A 22,149-nucleotide genomic window follows, 5' to 3' on the forward strand; every position below is an offset into this window, starting at 1 on the left:
GCCTACAAGACAGTAAGATTATAGACTTTGTATATTCAAATTTATGGCTGTATTTTGCACCTTGCCATGCAGTCTATCAGATAAAATCAAAATGACTAATGTAAAGAGTCTCCCCTCTCCGTAACAGGAAAACTTGTTATTTCAAGATAAGAGTGTACAATTGGTGCTTTCGGGGCACTGTAGAGGTTTGGGACATTAAGTTTGGCAATTTAATAACACACAAATGTCTAAACATACCTTCAAGGAAATTGTTTTGCTATTGTAAATCAAGGACAAGGTCCATAACCATAAAAACACAGAGTTTCTCACTGCGTAATGATTATTTACATATATAGTGTCGGGCTTCACATGTAAGCAATTCATCAAGTTCTATTCACATATTTTAAACCCATTGTCATTTAGTAAATATTCATTATCCCAAAAGCATATTTGGGTACTTAAACCACAAACAAAAATGTACGAAGGCCATTTCATTGGAACCTAAATATCCCAACCAAGTGGCGTCTTGTATACATTGACAATTTACATATTCAAGACCTTTTTACATTTACTTCAATTTAGCTGATCACAAAACTATTTCAGTGTTTTCCTTAAAGGGATAGTTCACCCAAAAACCCAAATTCTGTCATCATTTACTCAGCCTCAGGTTGTTCCGCTGAAGACAAAAGTAGATTTTTGCAAGATTGTCAGTAACCAAACAGATCTCATCCTCCAATTTACTGCCAAAAAATACTTTGGGAGTTAAAGGGGGGGTGAGACCTGTTTGGTTACTGACAATCTTGCAAAAATCAACTTTTGTCTTCAGCAGAACAAAGACATTTAAACAGGTTTGGAACAATAAGAGCATTTGGCAGACACTTTTATCCAAAGCTACACACATTGCATTATACAATACATTTGTTAGAAAATATGTGCAACCCCTGGGATCGAACCCACGACCTTGGCATTGCTAGTACAACGGTCCAATCACTGAAGTAAATGACAGAATTTTCATGTTTGGTTGAACTGCCCCTTTGAAGTCACACAGATCTAATCAACTACATTTTATTACCATTTATTACACAAATTGGGCATAGCTGTTATTTAAGTGGTAAGAGCAATGGTGCCACCTAGTGATAATTATACAAATAGCATGTTAAGGCGTTAAACCTGTTGTAAATAGACGCCTATTAACAAGCCCCTTTTAGGGACAAGCAGAAAGAAAACTAAATTGAGTGTTTAAATGTTGATGGTTTATTTACAATTATACAAACAACAATAAACGTAATAACACAAAGAAACATAAACAGTATTCTGAGAAAATTCAGATCAAACCTTTTAAAGCACTTAAGACAATAACAATCAAAAATTGCACATTACTTTTAAGCATTCTATATGATGCAATTACGCCATGTTCACATGCATGAGTCAATAATGAAACTGAATACATATAAAAACGGATGTTACAAGGATTCACTACCCCTGGTTTGCAGGTGCCCATCTGATTTAAATACGTCCATTGGCATGTGGGCAGAAAGATTGTGCTTTAATTTACACGACAAGCACGAATCATGAGCAGTTGTAGGAGAATGAACAGCGGGGAGACGATAAGACCGAACCACAGGTCACGTGCCTGATCCTGTTCGGCCAGTTTCTGGCATAGCAGCACCTCGCACACCAGCTTGAGACTGAGAACGGTCAGGACCCACAGCAAGCGCAGCACTGCCAGACGCTTCTCTCCTTCCTGATAGAGGCGAATGGATACGATGGCCGTGAAGTAGGTGCTGAGGCCGTCAGCGGCAAACAAGGGCGAGAAGACCAGCCACCAGCTCATGTCCAAAGTCTGCTTGTCCACATCCATGTGCAGTGCCACCAACACGCTGAAGACCAGGAGCGCACCCAGGTGGAGGAACAGCTCGAACGTGGCAAAGCCCAGCCATTGCACCAGCTCTCGTAGAGAAAACAGCATTGTTACTGAGACACTAACAAAACACTAGCTCTTGCAACTAGAGACTGATGGTGAAGACGAGCATTAAAGTTGATGGACATGAAAGTCTATGACAAATCTTCCTTTGAAGACTGTACCACTACTTTGGCAACATTATGCACGTTTCGAGATGGACCACGTCCACCTTCTGACTTCTGGTGCATTTGAGAGTGGTCGAAACCTAAAAGAAAAACACAAAATAGCTTTATTATCGTGCATTTAAAAACAATACATCAATAGAATGATCTTCGTGAAAGAGCACACCGTCAAGACTTGAACCCATACGGATGTGAGATTTCACTTCTCACATTTAAAGTTCCCAATGCTATACGTACTTATAAATGTACTCAGAAAACACGTTTTAAATACATTAACCTCCTACGTCTTGCGGAAACCAAATGGACAGTATAAACAAGCGAGCTGTCAGTTAGCATACGATGACGAGGACTTAATATACCATCAATTCGTGAAAAAGCCTTTTACCTCAAAGTTTTCGACTGCGGTGATGGTCGCAGGCAAACATGTAACCATAAGCTACATGTTCAAGGGGTCATTTATGAACGGATGCCTTGACATTTACGGATTTGCAGCTGTGATGAACTGCAGCTAGCCGAGACGAGCTATTTACCTTCCAGCAGGAGACCCGATACATATCGCGAGAACTCCCCAATCTCTTGTACGGAGGCCGAGAAACGGAATGACTAGCGAAATAACAATAATAAGATACGGGATGGAATAACGAATCTCGCTTTAGATGGGCGGTGCTTAACGCGCAGACGTCCGATGAAATGGACACGTTTTTGTACTCAACCCATAACGATCATATGAGTTCAAATGTACGCCTATCTCTGATCATGTATGATGTTTTAGCGTAACGTTGACATTTCAAAGCGCATAGTTTGAAGTACACCAACATTCTGATAGGACGAGGACATTTGTAATGTAGTACTCGGTTATTTGAGCCACCGTGCGCCCCCTAGAGGAATATAGCAGTCTCCTCATATTCACAGTTGTTTGCCATCCAATGAAAGAAACCCACATGCCGAGGTTCTGAGGTTCACGAAGTATCGCTCCACTTAGCTAGGTCACCTACAGCTTTCGATACACAGGGACGAACCATTAAGTACGTATCTTTTTTACTATGTCATATTCTCTAGCATTTATTAAACGTTACTCTAAGCGTATACGATGTTGAGGTCAGCATGGTATCGTGATTAAGATTTGCATTGTCGAAGTGTAATAGTTGATTTAGAACAAAAAAAAACGGTCAAAAATAAACCAATCTCAGCTGGAAACATCTGTTCTGCGATTTAGACGGTAGACACGTGTATTATGTAACTTCAGAGCTTCCGTTTTACAAGTGCAGCGGCTGTAATCCTCTGTTGTGTAAGAGTTGTAATGAATTGTGTAAATCAATTAATGCAGTTCACGTTTGAATTAATGTTAAGGTGACCATGCAAACAAAAATGTTAATAGTCTTTTAACAGAAAAAAAAATATATATATATATATTTGGGCTTAATTACAGTTCCGTAATTGTGCAATAGTCAATAACTCATATAACCGGATATTTATGTCATACTTACTGTAACGTTAACTGTTACGTCACTGGAAGGAAGTTCATGGTGCCACAAAGTTACAAAGACCTTAGTGGTACCATTGTTATTTTAGTTAGAGATCAGTTAGTGATACCAAAATGTGCGTGTTTTACACCATTCAATGTATGGGTCTTCTTGGCAAGGGGAATACTTCTGCATGGCTTAGTATATTGAATGCCTGGAATGTGTTCAAATCATTCTGCTGCTCATTCATGCATGACTTATTTTCATAATCGGTGGAAAGAGCTCATCCCAAATTCTCCAATCACAAGATTTAGACTAGGGGAAAATAATGATTCTTATAATAATAATCATCATTTGTTTCCAGTCAAACACCCACTGTTTTAATGTCTTTCAGGAAAATGACACAGCCAGCAGATTCTGTATTACACAGCGGTTATTTCCATCCTACTCTCCGTTACTGGCAGACCTGCGCATCAGACCTCAGACCGGATAACCTCATATATCCAATTTTCATAACGTATGTCTTCTCTGGAGTATATTTTAGCAGTTATTTAGCAATTGTTTGATTACAACATTAAATAGTGTTTCGCTGTTTTTGTTCATCTTTCTTTTATTGTTTTTAACAGTGACAGCCCGGATGCAGTTGAACCAATTGCAAGTCTACCTGGTCAGGCAAGGTATGCGCTTTGTTTGGACAAAGACATTTTCTCATTAGACAAATTTGTTTAGAGTTCTGGTTTACGTTTTTCTTCGTGTCTATACAGTGTCTGAGAACTTCTGCAAAATGTAACCATGGTAACATGTACCACTAAATGCCCCTGGATAAGAAATATAGGACTTGTTAAATCTCAAAGGAGACCTTCTATTTGTTCACATCAGAACAGGCCTAGTTGCTAAAAATTAGGAAATGTTAAATAAAGTTTAAACCCCTAATTTGTGTAATTCCATATTTTAAAGCAGTAAACGTTTAATGCCGATAAAAAAGGCTGGAGGTCTGAGATAAGGCAGGGTGGGCCTGGAAAGCCCACTAAGCAAAATGATAAGCCAAGTGTCGTTTTTTTGTGTTACTGGGTGTTTTTGTTACATGATAATTTTAGAATTGTAATAAAAGTGAGGTCCTTTTGTTTTAATATTTGCATTAAGCAGACCTGGTTTAGTAATGTAATAATATATTTCTACCTGCGCAGTTGTCTAGCTTCTTAAAATAATTTATTTCTGCAACATTGTTGTTACATTATATTATTTATTTATATAGGCAATATGATAAAAACAATTTTCAGAAATGACTACTATTACTTGGGATTCTTTCATTTTGTATGTGAACTATTTCAACTATGGAGGTTTGCATTGTGCATTGCATTGTGGGATACAAAACCAATCACAGTATGCATAGTTCTATACGGCACATGTTAAGTATACATACTACCAAAATGTCTTTATTATGTGTAAAAGTGTCTGTACAGTAGAATGCTAATGTTATTATCTCATACAATAACATTCTTCTGATGTCAGATATGGTGTTAATAAGCTAGAAGGTGTACTTCGTCCCCTTGTGGAAAAAGGCCTGAAGTGTGTGCTGATCTTCGGAGTTCCTGCTAAAGTTGAAAAGGTGGTTGCTGTCAAACTTGTCATGAATTGTCACATTGTCATTTTGTGGACGTTTATTTATATACTGACTTCTTGCATTCTCATTTCTGTTCCCAGGATGAGAGAGGCTCTGGCGCAGACACAGATGACACTCCAGCGGTGCTGGCTCTGAAGAAACTGAGGAGCACGTTCCCTGATCTAGTGTTGGCCTGTGATGTGTGCCTCTGCCCCTATACTTCTCATGGTCACTGTGGTTAGTTTCACATCTGCATGTGGTGTTGCTGTCACTGATATTCGCTAGAAAAAGGAATCATGCTCCTGGTTATGGATCAGTTTTTTTTTCTAAGCAACCAGGCGATATTTTCCCTTGCATTGAATAGGTTATTCAAGTCATATAGGGGCAATTGAAAAAAATACAGTACATGTGGTGTGACATTTCCAAAAATTGGAATACAAACTGTTAATATATAATTTTGCATTATTTATATTTACAATACACAATATCATAAGAGAGATTAATTTTATCTTGTTAGGGTTTTTTTCTCGATTTTTGCTGTCACCATAGGACACCATAGGTTTATTTGTCAGCTACCCATAGACACTTGACTTAAAACTCCGCCTTAAAGAAAAACAGCTATATCATATTATTTCTTTCCGTTTGTGACACCTTAAGGAATTCTACGTGAAGATGGAACACTGGATAATGCCCAAAGCTGTATGAGGTTGGCAGAAGTAGCACTAGCCTATGCACGAGCAGGTCTGTAAATGTATCTTTTTGTAGTCAACTATCCATCCTTATTGAACTATTGTACAGTAGTTTATGCTTGTCATACCACATTACCTTTACCACCCAGGCTGCCACATCATTGCCCCTTCAGATATGATGGATGGGCGAATTGCATCCATTAAGCAAGCACTCATATCCAATGATTTGGGAAACAAGGTAGGGACACTTTAGAGTAAACAGATTTTTTATGAGTAGAACAAAATACTCAAGACTGTGTCTGAATCTCTCATTTATTAGGTGTCAGTGCTAAGCTACAGTGCTAAATTTGCCTCCTGCTACTATGGACCATTCAGGTAGTGTACAATTAGTTATTTCGTTTACTATGTTTTTGTAAGATTCCTAAAAGAAAACCAATAGAGCTTAAGTTTTCATAACTTCAAATGATTTGAACATTTTTAATTTTTTAGAGATGTATTGTGTTGTAAAAATGTTTCATTTACTTTAAAAGGGATGCTGCCCAGTCTAAACCTGCGTTTGGAGACAGGCGATGCTATCAGCTGCCTCCTGGTGCCAGAGGATTAGCACTGAGGGCTTGTGTAAGAAAATACAAATATGTCTTAAAGTGCATTTATCATTAATACTCTGTTCGCCCCCATTCATTTGCAATAGAGGCATGGTAATTACACTTTTCGTGTCAGTGGTTCCCAAATGTTTTTGCTGGCCCCCCTTTTTGTAGAGAAACATGTTTTTGAGGGTTCCCCACCACATACCTACACCCACATAAAGACACTCTCATGTAACGTCCTTTACCTCCAAGCTAATACAATATTTATTGAATTACAATGGTTTGATTTCATTTGTGATTGCTTATTTTTTTTTAAGCAAAGCTCTTAAAGGTCCAGTGTGTCATTTTCGGGATGATCTTTTGATACAAATGCAATATAATATACAAAACTCTGTCTTCAGAGGTGTATAAATGAGCTATTTGTATCTACATACTGGACAGAACCCAAGTGCAGACAGTGAAAGGGTTAACAGAAGTCTTTAATGTAAATAATAATAAACAACAAAACCCACGAGGGGGAAAACCACAATACAAAAACTAAACTTGACAGGGAACAAAAACACTGACTAGACTGGCAAGAAAACAATTAGACAGGAACAAGGTAATGGCAAAACAAACCGCACACAACAGAAAACACCAGGGCTTTAAATAAGGGACCTAACAAGGAAGATAACAATGGGCAGGTGTGGGTAATGACACAGGCTGGATGTTAACCTAAGAAACCAGAGGGCGGAACCAAAGATGAGACCGGAGAGAAAGCACATTATGTTGTGACCGACAATAATGTGTTTCTCTCCACACAAAACACGTACTGTCATGATCCTGCCCCAAGACTAGAAAAACCTGACAAGACCTGGCAGAACCATGACACATACACCGCGGGTCCCCTTGCATGTAATTCTCCATGTTCTTTCAGCCGTCGTAGTGTTTCGAAAGTGAGGGAGCGTTATGGTCAAAATTCGTACTGGACCTTTAACAGTAGGCAGTAGGAAGATAAGAATATTATTTAAAAATTACAAAAATAATAATAAAGGGAGAACAGGTCAGGGCTTTATCTGAGACATTTTAATAACAGGACTGAAAGTTGTGTGACATCTTACTGAAAAACCTAAATAAGGAACTGGTAACTTTAAGGGTGTAAGTCACCGATCCGACAAATGCCAGTAAAAGGTGACATTGTCAGCTAGCAGTTGAATTTATAATGTTGGGCACAGCTGAAAATACCTAAATAACCTTATGTTTAATAACCATATTTTCTTATGTTAAATTTGTACAATTGAAAAATACCTGCAATCAAACTTGAATTTTATTTATTTGATGTCTATAAGGTTTAGCTCATATTTTTGACCGAGGCGTATTAAGGTGCCGTGTCCTTTGTTGTTGGTATAGTGATTTGTAAAATCAAGGTGGGTCGATGGCATTCAATTTTTTTTCCTTTTATTCAGCTGGGAGTTAGTGGCAAGTCATCATATTTAAAGTTCAGTGATACAATTCTTTCATTTGGTTGGTTAAAAGTACAGTTCACAAAGCTAGAGCTGTTCCAGTATGAAATAAAATCACTGTCAAAAATAAATGTACGTAACTGAAAGAATTTGTGTGTAATATTATTTTATTCGTGCGTAATTTTAAAAATTGTATGTAATTCAACTTTTTGTGAGACTTTGATTTCAAAATCTTCGGCCACAACAGTTTACAAGTACGACAATTTGTTTTATTTGTTAGATTACAACTTCAAATTCTACGACTATGACATTTTACAGACACAACCGCAACTCCGTTACGTGCACGAAGTGCGAATTACGAACACGAAGCACTGTGTGCGAAGAGACTGTCAAAAATACGTCATCAGCTCACAGGCATTACTATCCGAAGGAAGATTGATCGATTCCACGACGTAGTGCGCATGCGCCCCCGCTTAAACAACTAGCGCCAAAATGACAGCTCAACAGCCAAGCGTCTCAAGTTTTAATTTTAATTCGGACACGATTAACAGTTACTTATTTCTAGTAACAGATAGGAGATATATTATAGAGACAGATTCGGTTACGTTTAGCTGCTCAAAGAATAGTTTAGCCCCCGACTCTAATAAAACAAACACAAACAAGCTTAATCAGGTTTTATTATGTCTCGCGAACCTACTGATTAACGCGCTGGTTTAGGAGGTCTTCACTGCATTCCTACTAGGGTGGCCATTTCCATAACACCAAAAAGGAGGACACTTTGCGGCATTTAGTGAGGCAAGAATAACTGCATCTGGTGTACTCACAAAAACAATACAATTTTGTCTATCATATCTATGGTATCATGATACAGTGATTCTGAAATAGCCTACTCTATTACTTGCCAGACAATTTGATCAACAACATATCTTGATGTAGACCTGTGTAACAGAAGAGGCAAAAAAGTGTTTGTTCACAGTATTTGTATTTCTTCAGGACACTCCTGTATGACTGGTGATGCTTGACTGCGTGATAGACTTTACAAAGCTCTGCAGCGGAGATTTTGTCATCCTGAGGTGATGCTGCCTCTCGAAATTAAGACCTAAGGGAAGACGCACCAGCAGCTCTTTGGTTACCTTTATGTTTTTCAGTGCTGGCATGTCGGTCAATGGCGGCTTTCCCTTTACTACTAACGTCCACTACACAGCGACATAGTGTGCAAAATCCATGGAAAGCATCTCTACTGCTTTTTGATATGAATTCGTGGTCTTGTGTCCATTCCGGACTAAATGATGTTGGACGTTTCGGCATGTTAACGTTATGATGTGACGTAGCCTGTACGTGCCCCACCTACACGTCGTGAAGGCTTGTTTACGTTTTTAACCAATTATATATCAGATATTTATTTGACATCTCTTTCAGCCAATCATCTGTTTGACAGGAGATCTTACGGCGTCAGACGCGATGCTGCTGCGTCCCAATAAAGGTTTTACAGCGCGTTTTTTAAGGCCGATTCAGCGCAACTCCGAAAAGGAGGACAAATGAGTGTCCGGCTTGAGGCTGCGCCGGACGCCAGACAGGGGGCTTAAAATCCGGACTGTCCGGCCAAAAGCCGGACGTATGGCCACCCTAATTCCTATGCTTGCAGTAAAGCATGTTCGATAGCATTTGGTTGTCTGCTTCATGAATACATAACAGTGTCCGAATTAAAACTTGAGACGATGAGTGAGCGCTTGGCTGTTGAGCTGTCATTTTGGCGCTAGTTGTTTAAGCGGGGGCGCATGCGCACTACGTCGTGGAATCGATCAATCTTCCTTCGGATAGTAATGCCTGTGAGCTGATGACGTATTTTTGACAGTCTCTTCGCACACAGTGCTTCGTGTTCGTAATTCGCACTTCGTGCACGTAACGGAGTTGCGGTTGTGTCTGTAAAATGTCATAGTCGTAGAATTTGAAGTTGTAATCTAACAAATAAAACAAATTGTCATACTTGTAAACTGTTGTGGCCGCAGATTTTGAAATCAAAGTCTCACAAAAAGTTGAATTACATACAATTTTTAAAATTACGCACGAATAAAATAATATTACACACAAATTCTTTCAGTTACGTACATTTATTTTTGACAGTGATTTTATTTCATATTCCAGGGCCCCAAAGCAATTGTACCTAGTAACATTTCTGTGACTAAGAATGTACTATAAAGTCAATTGAATAGCATATTCAATATTTTTTTGTTCCTGTAGGACCGGGATGTGAAAGAAGGGGCTGATATGCTGATGGTGAAACCTGGATTACCTTACCTTGATATAGTGAGGGAGGTAAAGAATAAGGTAGGTAATAATTATGGTCACTGTGTAATTGCATTTCAAAATCCTAACACTTTTAATAGAACTTTAAAAACTTAAAAAATAATAAAATATGAAAAATGTCTCCTTTGGGTTATTATTTTGTAGGGGATTTACAGTAAAAGACCCGTAGACCAGTTATAATGAATGAAGACAAATAGTCTGGCATGCAATCTATCTAAGCAAATTTACGGAAGAAAACATCGTTTGTAGTTTTGCCAGCAATCTCAAAGAGTTCCGCAGGCCGACCTGCCTTACATTCAAAATGCAGTAGTATTTAAGCTAACAGAGTCAACTAGCTACGTCATTACATTGACATGATTGGTTATTCATACTGTATATAATCACTTAAACAAGTACACAATGCCTATAGATTATCATAGATGACATGTCAAATACTAATTGAAACATATCAAAAGGCCACTAGGTGTCCGGTCGTATGTCTTGTGATTTTCCACTCGTTCTCACCTTTGTGAAACAATACAATCACACACACACAAACCCGTCAAGGGTAGACTGTGTGCTTACAGAAGTTTTTTGAACATGACAAGAAGTCCCTTTTCAAAATAACACTGACCTAGCAGGAAGAGAGGGGCCTAACACTGTGTCTACACCGGACGCACCAGGCGCGATGCGACATGACAACCTGCTTGTTCTTAATGGGTTTGTCGTACCGCATCCAGTGTGGACACATTTTTTAATTATAATGGATTCTAATGCGTTTCTAGTGTCTTTTGCTGTGTCGCGTCCGGTGTTGAACGCGGTGTTAAGCATTCATTAGAGACTTAAACCATGAATTATTCTAATAATAGTTATTCTCTACGGACTGTAGTTTATATCAAAATCAGATTTTTTAATCCTTTAAATAAGATAATGCCCAATAATAATTGATTCATATTTGTCAAAAGGAACAAAAATATTTATATTTGCAGTTAGGTGAAGCCATGGCACCCGACCTTTTATCGATACATTTATTGCTAAGATCTGTATTGTATTGTACATTCTTCTGAATTGTTTTAAAGACATTCAAAATGAAAGAGAATTGTCGGTTTAGTGCATTATTTTGCTCACTGAGTCACAATGCCTAATGTTAATGGGATCCTATTATGCTTTTTCAGATTTTGAGCTTTATTTAGTTTGTAATGTTGCTGTTGAGCATAAAAGTGTATTCAAAGTTCACTCCAAAGGATTGCATTCTCTCCAACAGAAAACTATTTTCCAAAAATATAACGAATGGCTTTTTGCTATTACAAACTTTTTCTTGAATGCCACAATATCACTTATTTAATCCCACCCATGTTGCGGGTCGGTCTCAATAACCCCATGCCCTAATAATGCCTTCGATTGCATTATCATTCGCCGTGAAAGCTATTTTGTGTTATACATGCCACTGACATTGTGTGGGTGTGAGACATATATTTCATTTATAACATTGCATCTGAAAAGACTAAGACAAATACAAAATAAAACTCTTCTACAAAATGTTCTCCAACATTTTTAATGATCTGATTCAGGCTTGAATGAATAAAGCAAACTGATGGGACTGTTAGTGTTTACACTTGAGAAGCTGTTGCGGTTTGCAGGGACATTTCCGAAACATGCACCTAGCAGGTGACCAAACACAACAGACTGGACTAACTTAACCAATTTGAATAGTGTTTCAAAAGGGAGAATTGTTAAGAGAGAGAAGTTAAAGTAGCGTGTTTTAGGGTAGAGGGAGAAAAGAGCTTGATGCTGCACTAATGTACATGTACTTAATACATAACAATCCTTTTTCTCTCATCAGCACCCTACTCATCCGCTGGCAGTGTATAATGTATCAGGGGAGTTTGCCATGCTATGGCATGGAGCTCAAGCCGGAGCTTTTGACCTGCGCACTGCGGTTATGGAGTCTATGACTGCCTTCCGTCGAGCCGGTGAGAAGTTTAAATCCTCAAATTTTTTATTTTGCTTAGAATTTTGTTCTTTGAGGGCAAATGATTGCAGTGTTGTTATAGCATCTTGGTGTCTTTTGCTTGCTTTCTCTTGATGCATCAAAAAAAGTTGACATGCTGAGGATGTGAAATGTCCTTTTCCATTTTATTCATATTACACTTTTATTCCTGCAGGAGCTGACATCATTATCACATACTACACCCCACAACTGCTCACATGGTTAACAGAGTAACAGTCGATTAACCTGTGTGAATGAACTTGGATCAGAGCACATCGCTGAGGCCGAGTTTTACAAATCTTAGGACTTGAACCAAAACTGAAAAGCAGATCTATCTAATTCATGCATCATGTTATAGAAATTCAGAAAGCTGTGTTTTTTTTAGTTCTCAAATGATGTCAACATTTAGTTGTATTTATTTGTTTGGTTTCTGGTCATTAATTTAGTCATTTGTGTTATGTACATCACATATATGTTATCATTTTCCTTTAACACTGCAGAAACACTGAAAATGGACCTTGGGTTTATCGTTACAGCTGTTAAGCTCTACAATGAATGATCTGATCATTCCAATGACATTGGATGCCCTGTTGTTATCTATAAACCAGAATAAAGCTAGTTTCATCTTTGAACAGTATTTGTTTATTACAAGGGCGATATGAGAGCTTTTCTTTAAGGTCTGCGCAGGTTATCAGAAATGTTTATCCCCTTATAGGGTTTACAGACAGTTCATCATTACTGCCAGCCATTATTAAAACCTCAGTCGACTAAACGAATGGTTTGGGAGGCCGTTTAAATGAGCACCACGCTGCCTGAGGAGGGATGAATTGAGGGTGATGCCCCAGAGACTGACCGAACTTGCTGTCCTGTAAGAAAACAAATGAAGACGTCACTGATTCTTTAGAACACTTGAAGTGACTACAGTTATTTAAAACTACATCCTTGAACTAAACTTAAAACTTACTATCGTCATCTCTTGCAATGTTTCGGACTCTTTGTGAAGTGGTAAAACATGACACGAGCCTTTCAGCCAGAAAAGAAAGCCCTTAAAAACAGATCATCCCAAGAGAGATTCAGATCTCTTAAGATTTATCGGAGGTCTAAATTGTTAGAATGAAAATCCTTAAAGGATCTTGGAAACACAGTTGCCTATTAAAAAAACTACACGTGAATTCATTCTTATTAGAATAAAATGCCCATTTTTAACATTAGATGGGCTAAAAAAAATACACAAACAATACAGATGTCATTCAGTGCATTACAAACAGTTGTTGTGCATGTAAAGTGATATGACTGGTGTCATCTTTCTTCCATAGATGTTTTGTGTCGACCATTAGGATACATTTTTTAATAATCACTTATAAAATACTTGATGTTTAGCGTACATACCCATGATATACACCCGTTCATAATATCAATCAAACAATTTGAGCAAATGTTTAGAAAAAGAGAAACGAATACACTGTTACAGAGCTTCAGTATCTTCAGCCTTACCTCTCATTATGAATCACAGTAACATGATTTAGACTTTTCCTTTTCTACCTCTGTCTTTGCCACATTACTCACAGAAGACTTCTGTTGTGATCCTTTATTGTGCTGCTCGATCGACTTCATGCGGCGCTACGCAGATTGCTCGGCCTGTGACATCTAAGTATCGCGAGAGTGATTGATTCGAAAGCCCTGCTTAAACCGCGCTCTCGCGGTACTTTATGTTATACGTGCGCAGCATGCAGTCGTAAACACAAACGATGGCAGCCTTGGGATAGAATGCTAGCTGCTTGCTATATTGAAGTTGAAACTAATTGAGGATGATACATTTTCCGTATCTTTAATCTTACAATTTATTCCACAAACTGTTGGGTTTGGCAGGTAATGTAACGTTAAATTAAGCTAAACATCCATTTCAGTGTCACGATAGGGTTGATTATGTTTATGTCAATCGCTGGTAATGAGCTTAGCTTGGAGAGTTAACGCAGCTGCTTCAGCTGCTGTAGAACAATAACACGAATCGCAGCGATATCTCGATGTCATTTCGTAACGTTACGGTTTCGATGTAGATAGTGTGCGTGTTCTTGAAATATTTTGATCGGAATTGTAAGAAGTTTCTTTACTGACATGCGATGAATTGTAAACGTAAGGATGTTGGTAGAGAAAGAGACCGTGTTACTGTCAAGGTCATAATTCACAGCTGGCACATCTTAAATTAGAATGAGAGAAAACGAGAAGGGTACGCCACACGTGTATCTTCATTTAGAGGAAAATGGCTGAGCGCTTAGGGACTTTCATGGCTGTTTCGAAAGCCCTCCAGATGTGTTTAAAGTCATGTAACGGGTGAAGCTTTGACAGTCTTGTCTGGATGTCTACACGAAGCAAGTTTCTGCAGGAAACACTGGAATGTGCCAAGCGAGTTTGACAGGATCCGGACATTTAAACGTTTAAATAGTCAGTTGCCATAACAAGCACCTTATCGGGCTTGTGATTTAACTTTGAGGAATTCTTCATTGTGTCACAGTTCTATCTCTCTTTATAACCTGTTGTGTAGATGTTTGAAGCGATCATCGATATTGAGAATGTTCTGCTCTTTCAGGATGTCAGGATGGCAAGTGGCCCTGGCTTGCCGGACAGCCTGGTGCTGGAGATCTTCTTGCATCTTCCTCACAGAGCGGTGCTGAACGCTGGGCTCACCTGCCGTCAATGGTTTGCTGTGTCACGGGACGAGTTCCTCTGGAAGGAGGTTTTTTACAACTACTACCGCATCCCACGCTCTGTGCCCCGCCACCCAGGTGCTCGGATTATGTAGATTTGATCAAACCGGCAGTGTTTTTGTGTCACTTGTGCATTACATTTCTTCTCCTGCATGCTTGTAGCTGCTTCGTCATGGTACAGGGAGTTCAAGCGGCTATATGACTGTATCCCGTGTGTGGAGGTTCAGACTTTGAAAGAGCATCATGATCAGGTCTTGCATCTGGCCTTCTCGCACCGTGGACACCGCTTCTCCTCCTGTTCCAAAGACTGCACTGTTAAGGTGAGGTTTGAAGCGTCATAAAGACTTTAAATACATTGCTTTTTAGTTCATTTGTGATCTGCAAATATTTATAAACGGATATAATTGTAACGCAACGGTCCACACAATATGGTTTGACATGTTGTCACAGTGTTGGTCAGTTTAAATATTTTGCCAGTTCTTGTATTATTATGAGTGCAATGACGGCTACGGCTAAAGGTCTTTCTTTAAAGCGGTGATTCGCCAGAAATACGTGTGTTTCTTTGTTGTTGTGTTTCTTCTTTTTAAACTTTAAATCGTGTATACACATTGTATTACATCTAAAGCAAACAATATATTTCTTTTTAGCCGTGTCGAATGACCCCTTTAAAGCAACACTATAGAACTTTTGCTCACGATTCCGCCGAGTGGTTGATAAGCGCAACGGTCTGTTACTAGTGTTAAAAATACTGTCTCTGTATGAGCCTCCCCAGTGGACAGCGCAACACACGTGAATTAATTTACTAAGCTGACGGAACCGGCAAATGCAGAAACATTGTTTGAAAACCATATGGCACTATTCCGAAGCCAGAGGATGGGATGGGCCGTGTGTTCCAAACCCGAACACAGAACTTACAGAGTGTGGTTGTAGCCGCTCCGAGGCTGCTCGGGTAGCAGGTAGTAGAATTTGTCCGGTTTAGAGTCGGTCTACCATTGAAGTCATTTTAGAGACATTATTTTAAGGTCGAGAAACTACAAAGTGTTGCTTTAATAGCGATTGGTAGGTTTGTTTGCCTAGAAAGTTAAAAGATTTTATTAACTATCCTTTAAAGGGGTCCTATTTTTCAAAGTCTTTGTTAGGGGTGGGAATCACAGGGTACCTCACGATACTATATGGTTCGCGATACATGGCTCACGATACTGATTATATCATGATGCTAAGAGAATCTATATATTGTTAGACAATTCTATAACAATACATCACGATATCTGCTTTACTATGAAAAAAATGTCCATGAAAAGGTTAAATGTAACATTTGACTCTTTATTGAAAGCCAAAAAACTTTTTTCAGTAGGTAAATTAATAATTACCAACATGAGTAAAATTTCATGTAAATTAAACATTTCATGATTAGGAAACACATTTAAAACATTTTGAATTATGATACTGGTACATTTTTTTAATTTAACAGCCACTTATTTAAACCTAGAATCACCTCGGGGTTAACCAGTTTAAATTAAATAAACCTAAAAAATATTTCAGTGCATCAACTTGCATTTAATATTTTATACGCAATCATAAATTCTTTCTTGGACTAGTTTGTTAATATTTCCATCATTTGCATGTTAAGCACCACCCAGTGGAGCCATGACGTAATAACGCTTGTTAGAGAAAATATCTTCCTTTTCTGTGAACTTAAATTTTAATAGAAAATTATACATGTAACAATTATTTAAATGTGGAAAACTACCTGTACTGTTAATGAGAATAAAAAAAGTTCTGTGCACTGCCTGACGAGAATTTTGCGTTTTTTAAACTAGAGAAATATAAAGTAACCGGTAACCCTGCAGGGTTTTTCCTGGCTCAAAATGAGACGGATGTCATGCCATCTTTATCTTTTCAAACACGCACGTTTAGGCTTACCGTAGCTTTATATGGTTTAACCAAACATTTTACCTATCAACACATCATAACTAGATGAAAATGACAATTATTCAGTTATATAAAACTAACAGTACTTTTATTCAACCAAACAGAAATATAGCCAAAAAGAAGTATACCACAGGCATTAGATGTGTTTCTTCAAACTTCATTAAATGTCTGTGTGTAAACAGTGCCTTATTACATTTCTGCAGACAAAGCACTAAAATGTTAAAATGATGCTTTGTGCAACATAATTGTTTATTATGACAATCTTCACTTCCAAGATGTGTCAGTGGTCCCATTACCTGCATCGTTTCTTGTAAATTCCTTTGAAGCTCGTTCTCTCAGTCTTGTTTCTTGACATTCTCGTGTATACTATGTTTTGATACCACCTTTGATGAATTTCAGCTTTGGGACACAGAGTGTCCAGATGGCACCATCTCTGTGGTTCACAGCTCCAGCATGCGACAGTTTAACTGGGGTTACACTCAGTTTTCCCAGTTTAACGCTGATGACACACTCCTGCTGGTGTCAGGGGTTTACCTGGGCCCACATCACTCCTCCTCCGGAGAGATAGCAGTCATTAGTTTAGGTAGACACCGTTTTTGTATATACAGTAGAGTAAACCTACCACAAATACCCACAGATAGCTATGACTGGGTTTGTGATTGTCGCTCTTGTTATTGCTCCGTAGAGAACTACACCCTGCTGTCTCGGGTAAGAAACAAGCCCTATGACGTGTTCGGCTGCTGGCTGAATGAGACTCACCTCATCTCTGGTAACCTGCATTGGATTGGCAACATGACCTCCTGTTCTGTTCTTTGGCTCAACAAAGCCTTCCAGGTTCAGATGAGTTCATTCCTCTGAAAGTGATGTTAAAGTGATACTTTGAAAAAACGAACATTCTGTCATCATTTACTATGAACTCAAAGAAAGATATTTGGAAGAATGCTTGTAACCAAACAGATCCCAACACCCCTTGACTCCCAGAGTAGGAAAAATTACTTAAACATGTTCTGTTGACAGTTTTGACTACTACTTTGGTAGTCAATGGATGTTGAGATATTTTCTGTTATAAGCATTACTCCAAATATCCTTCTTTGTTTTCATCCAAACAAAGAAATGTATACAGATTTGGAACAACTCAGTAAACGATGATGGAATTTTCATTTTTGGGGAAAGTATCCCTTTAATGGTCAAAAAATTACTTTATTTCACATTTGTAAACCTATTATTATACATCATTGCTTTTGCTTTTTATGCTTAACAAACGTTCATTTCGAACATTCGTAAACACACACTCTAAAATGAATATATACATTTATATCTATATACAGGACATCGAGTCGGAAAACGTGAACGTGGTGAAGCGTCTCTTCAAGATCCAGAACATCAACGCCAGCACCATTCGCACAGTGATGGTCGCCCACTGCCGCCGTCACGACTCGCCGGACCTGCTGCTGGACTATGATTCTCAGGCTAAAGCCCAGCAGTCGCAACAGCACCAGCCTCTGCTCTTTGATCTGGGGAACACAGATAGTGAAGACGAGGAGGAAGTTGATGAGGACAACGAGGGTGCAGAGCCAAGAGACTACAGAGTCTCTAGACATTTGCCCTCAATCAACCCATCTGGAATGCAGCATGTTATACATGTAAGAAGCAAATAGGACAGGGTTGCACACTTGGTCCTTTTCAGGGGATGGCTAGCAATCTGTTTCACTGCATTTAAATACAGTTTAGTCAAACATTCATTGTCAAACCAATCTCTGTCATATAATGTCAGTGTATTTGTATTTAACAAGTTTTTTCTCTCTTTGGTCATCAGGGTCGTCAGAACACAGGAGCTCGTGAGCGGGAGTTGGAGGCACGGGTGGCCCGACTGATGGGTAGCAGCCACACCAAAGCTCCTAATCCAAACCTGGTGTCTCCATCTGCCGCAGGAGAAGGAGAGGACAAGACCTACCTCCTCTTCACTACCGGCAGCCTCACCTACTCCCCTCATCAGATAGGTAATGCGAATTTTGTGTTTTTCATACGACACACTGTACAGTTGATGACTTATGTGTGAACAACCATGTACCGCCCAGTTTGTTCCCTTACCTTTTGTTTTAAAAAGAGCATTGATTTGCTGCACATGTTCAAAGTTTAACTATTTTTGTGGTTAATAGGACAGTTGATCTGCATAAATCTGTATAAATGTCTTAGTTGTAATAAACACGGCGAAAGATATTTGGGCGAATGCTCGCAACCAAACAGTTCTTGGCCACCATTGACGACCATATTATTACAAGAACAACTCACCTTCGAGTTGTTCCAAATGTGTATGCATTGCTTTGTTCCGATAAACACAAAGGAGGATATTTGGAGTAATGCTTTTAACCAAACAGATCTCAACACCCATTAACTACCAGAGTAGGAAAAATATTTATTTGCTACAATAGTAGCAAAGAACTATTTGGTTCCAAGCAATAATCCAAATATCTCGGTCTTATTCCAAAAATGTCTGTGTTGTGTGTTTGTGTCAGGGATCAAACGAATAATGCCTGATCAGATGACTACGTGCGGACCCGTTTTGGGAGAGGAACGCAGCACAGAGTTCTTTGATTCGCTGGATCATGTGATCGACATACATGGTCACATCATCGGCATGGGTCTGTCACCTGACCACAGGTGTGTGTGCTGCCTGTGAAGAAATAGATAACTAAGATATTGTTTTTGTTTTCATGTGCTTATGTTGTTGACTTTCCGGTTTACCCAGAAAAACATTTGCTCTTTTCTTAATGGTGCTTGTGGGCACAAAACTCACTTCTGTGATACCTTTTAAGATCACTAGTATTGTATGAATAGAAAGTGGTTGATATACTTCAGTCAAACATTTATTATACAGTTTTTAAAATGTTTTGTTTTGTAAAACCCCATCGAAAAGTTCTGGAACTTCATTGATCAAAATGTTGGAACCCTGCAGAAATGAAAATGTTTGTGGATGTTTGTTGACAGGTACTTGTATGTGAACAGTCGAGCGTGGCCGGTGGGCTGCGTGATATCAGACCCCATGTCTCCTCCACCAATCGCAGAAGAGATTGACCTGCATGTGATTGATCTGAAGAGTCTGAGAGAGGAGCGCCGTAGCCTTCGAGCCCACCGGGCATTCACTCCTAATGATGAATGCTTCTTTATCTTTCTCGATGTCAGCCGGGACTTTGTTGCCAGGTATCCCAGAACCCCTGATACCATCCATTTCACAGTGCATTATTAGTTTTAAAAAAAAAGTTTTATAAACCACTTTGTTGTCCAACAGATTAATTTTTAATCCCTTTTTTAAGGAATAGTTTGCCCAAAAATTGTCCGACTATTGTAATTGTTGTAATCACTTTCCCCCAAGTGGCGCAGAGGACAAGCACGGTTACATCTGGGACCGGCACTACAACATCTGTCTGGCACGTCTGCAGCACGACGACGTGGTCAACTCTGTGGCCTTCAGCCCAGCGGACCAGGAGCTGCTGCTGTCCGCCAGCGACGACTCCACCATCAAAGTGTGGCGCTCGCCACGCATGGTGCGGCTAAGCCAGAGACCCTCGCGGCCCCCCAGGGCTGGCAAACTTCTCTCCTCCTTGCTCGCCCACAGAAGTGCTCATTTGAACGGTAAACCCTGACCTGAGGTCTAGTAGACGTTACAGAGGCTTTGTGTGAAGAGACTCCATGAGAGCAGAGCGACATTAGTTTAGGTCAAAAACTGTCGAGAAGTGTTTCCAGTGGCCCACTAGCAGGGTGCACCATGACCACACGTCTGCTAGGTTTGAAAGGTACATAGGAATTGGGTTTTTCTGTTCCGAGAATTTGTGGCCAGATGTGCATATTAAGAAAAGATAACATTTCTGGGTATGTGCAGTCGTGGGTCGTCTGCACATTTGTACTTGACCATTTTATTTTGTCTATTTTTCTTTGTTCTTTATTGTTAGATGTAGACTGATCTTGACAACTCTGTAATTGTTTTGGACTATAACAAAAAAAAGTAAATTTTCAAGTACCCACCCATAGGAAGGGAATCCAAACTCAATTGTGCTTGTTTTATTTGTGGTCCAGTGTAGCTGGTAAGCCCTAATTTAACTTATGGAAAGACGATTGAATTTATCACAGTTATGGAATGAAATGCAGACATTTACTTCTGCTTTAAATATAGACATTTACTTCTGCTCCATGCTTTATTTGGTTATTGTGATTGTGTCCTTTATGTTGTGTGAGGTTTTAAGAAATCATAAATATAGTTGACAGTTGTAATATTTCCCCCCAAAACGATCCTTAGTTTCACCATGTTACATGCAGAAATATTTTTCTCAGATGTTGGTTATGTTTCAACCTAAAATCCATTAAAAAGACTCATAATTAAGCAACATATTTTAATAAATTGCAGGTATTTACACATAACTGTTATTTGTTGAGGTATTTACACATAACTGTTATTTGTTGAACTGCCTTTACTTATAATATAATAATCATTCTTACAATGATAAGAATATGTTACCATACAGAATATTACATGTAAAGGAAACCAACAATGCAAAAAATCAGGCCCTAGCGTTCATATTTTTTATTTATATATTTATTTTTCTGCCTTATATTTGAGATTTATCTTGAGCATATTTTTTTTTGAGGTAAACACAAATATGAACTATAAATTGAATACAGTGAACTTTATACTGTATATACCAGCTCCTGTACATCGGAACTCTATGGAGAATCACTGATTCAGGGGTGCCTTGCCATAAACAGCATCCCTTTATATTCAGCATAGGTTCTCGTTTCTAAGGTTCTCAGATTTCTTGGGAAAGGATGAAGGATGTCTGCATGTGAAGCTCAGATCTACAGTAATATCAGTTACTTGGTAATGGTTGTGTATTACCTGTGGAAATGATTTATTTAGGTCCCTTAAGATTTTTTGTGCACGCCAGGCAAATCTAATTTGAGTGTGGACCACAGTACCCAGCAGGAAGTCTAGTTGTGAGTGGATTGTTGGCAGTTGTTTAGTTTAAAATGGATTGGTTCCCTCGGTCTTTGTGACATGAGGCTTGAACTTCTATTACATTGAGTTGCCCCTTGCATGGGGTATTGTGTTGTAGAATTAGTTTGGCCCATTAAACTTTTATCTTTTACTAGAATGTACTGTGACTTTTTGCACTTTTTAACTCTAATTTTGACCTTGAATTGTCCAAATATTTAGATGTATTTGGATTCAAATGTTCCTTTTTCAAAAGCATTTCAATCAAAACATTTCTCATACGATAAAATAATAATACTAATACACAAATAACAGCAAGGTCTGGTTCACTAGAATCTCGGAAACTATGACTGACCTAAATTAAAATAAAACTCAATAGAAAATATTATTATTGCTTCTTT

At 38.7% G+C, this 22,149-nt stretch overlaps 3 protein-coding genes and 1 long non-coding RNA gene across 5 annotated transcripts; 2 read left to right on the forward strand and 2 right to left on the reverse strand.

Annotated features, from left to right (window-relative positions):
* Positions 1-1,212: 1,212 nt before the first annotated feature.
* On the reverse strand, positions 1,213-2,657 carry tmem203 (transmembrane protein 203). 2 transcript variants are annotated; one of them, XM_079447316.1, is made up of 2 exons: positions 2,595-2,657; positions 1,213-2,147 (listed from the first exon to the last, which is right to left on the reverse strand). In XM_079447316.1, exon 2 carries the CDS (start codon positions 1,946-1,948, stop codon positions 1,526-1,528), a length of 423 nt encoding a protein of 140 aa, XP_079303442.1. In that variant the 5' UTR covers positions 1,949-2,147; positions 2,595-2,657; the 3' UTR covers positions 1,213-1,525. The 2 variants fall into 2 exon arrangements, with proteins under 2 accessions (XP_079303442.1, XP_079303441.1); XM_079447315.1 differs by having other exon boundaries at positions 2,450-2,657.
* alad (aminolevulinate dehydratase) lies at positions 2,643-12,754 on the forward strand. The gene is made up of 12 exons (XM_079447301.1): positions 2,643-3,089; positions 3,922-4,044; positions 4,154-4,204; positions 5,040-5,136; positions 5,232-5,367; positions 5,788-5,871; positions 5,969-6,057; positions 6,139-6,194; positions 6,350-6,437; positions 10,090-10,176; positions 11,978-12,107; positions 12,300-12,754. Exons 2-12 carry the CDS (start codon positions 3,926-3,928, stop codon positions 12,356-12,358), a joined length of 996 nt encoding a protein of 331 aa, XP_079303427.1. The 5' UTR covers positions 2,643-3,089; positions 3,922-3,925; the 3' UTR covers positions 12,359-12,754.
* Positions 12,245-13,773, reverse strand: LOC306888837. The gene is made up of 3 exons (XR_013786139.1): positions 13,619-13,773; positions 13,089-13,169; positions 12,245-12,990 (listed from the first exon to the last, which is right to left on the reverse strand). It is a non-coding gene; the product is annotated as an uncharacterized lncRNA (long non-coding RNA).
* A 55-nt stretch (positions 13,774-13,828) lies between these two features.
* On the forward strand, positions 13,829-21,906 carry fbxw5 (F-box and WD repeat domain containing 5). Its single transcript, XM_079478187.1, has 10 exons — positions 13,829-13,993; positions 14,712-14,907; positions 14,992-15,149; positions 17,161-17,344; positions 17,447-17,595; positions 18,090-18,404; positions 18,578-18,761; positions 19,278-19,422; positions 19,750-19,962; positions 20,135-21,906. Exons 2-10 carry the CDS (start codon positions 14,721-14,723, stop codon positions 20,403-20,405), a joined length of 1,806 nt encoding a protein of 601 aa, XP_079334313.1. The 5' UTR covers positions 13,829-13,993; positions 14,712-14,720; the 3' UTR covers positions 20,406-21,906.
* Positions 21,907-22,149: the final 243 nt, after the last annotated feature.

Source organism: Barbatula barbatula, assembly GCF_947034865.1.
Source record: "Barbatula barbatula genome assembly, chromosome: 2".
NCBI lineage: Eukaryota > Metazoa > Chordata > Actinopteri > Cypriniformes > Nemacheilidae > Barbatula > Barbatula barbatula.

Excerpts from the sequence above, each read along its gene's own strand:
- tmem203 (XM_079447316.1), bottom strand. The coding sequence starts at position 1,948 with ATGCTGTTTTCTCTACGAGAGCTGGTGCAATGGCTGGGCTTTGCCACG.
- alad (XM_079447301.1), top strand. The coding sequence starts at position 3,926 with ATGACACAGCCAGCAGATTCTGTATTACACAGCGGTTATTTCCATCCT. Across the intron at positions 5,137-5,231 it reads TTCCTGCTAAAGTTGAAAAG|GATGAGAGAGGCTCTGGCGC; the intron begins GTGGTTGCTGTC and ends TTCTGTTCCCAG. Across the intron at positions 10,177-11,977 it reads TGAGGGAGGTAAAGAATAAG|CACCCTACTCATCCGCTGGC; the intron begins GTAGGTAATAAT and ends TTCTCTCATCAG.
- fbxw5 (XM_079478187.1), top strand. The coding sequence starts at position 14,721 with ATGGCAAGTGGCCCTGGCTTGCCGGACAGCCTGGTGCTGGAGATCTTC. Across the intron at positions 17,596-18,089 it reads GGCTCAACAAAGCCTTCCAG|GACATCGAGTCGGAAAACGT; the intron begins GTTCAGATGAGT and ends ATCTATATACAG. Across the intron at positions 19,963-20,134 it reads AGCCGGGACTTTGTTGCCAG|TGGCGCAGAGGACAAGCACG; the intron begins GTATCCCAGAAC and ends CTTTCCCCCAAG.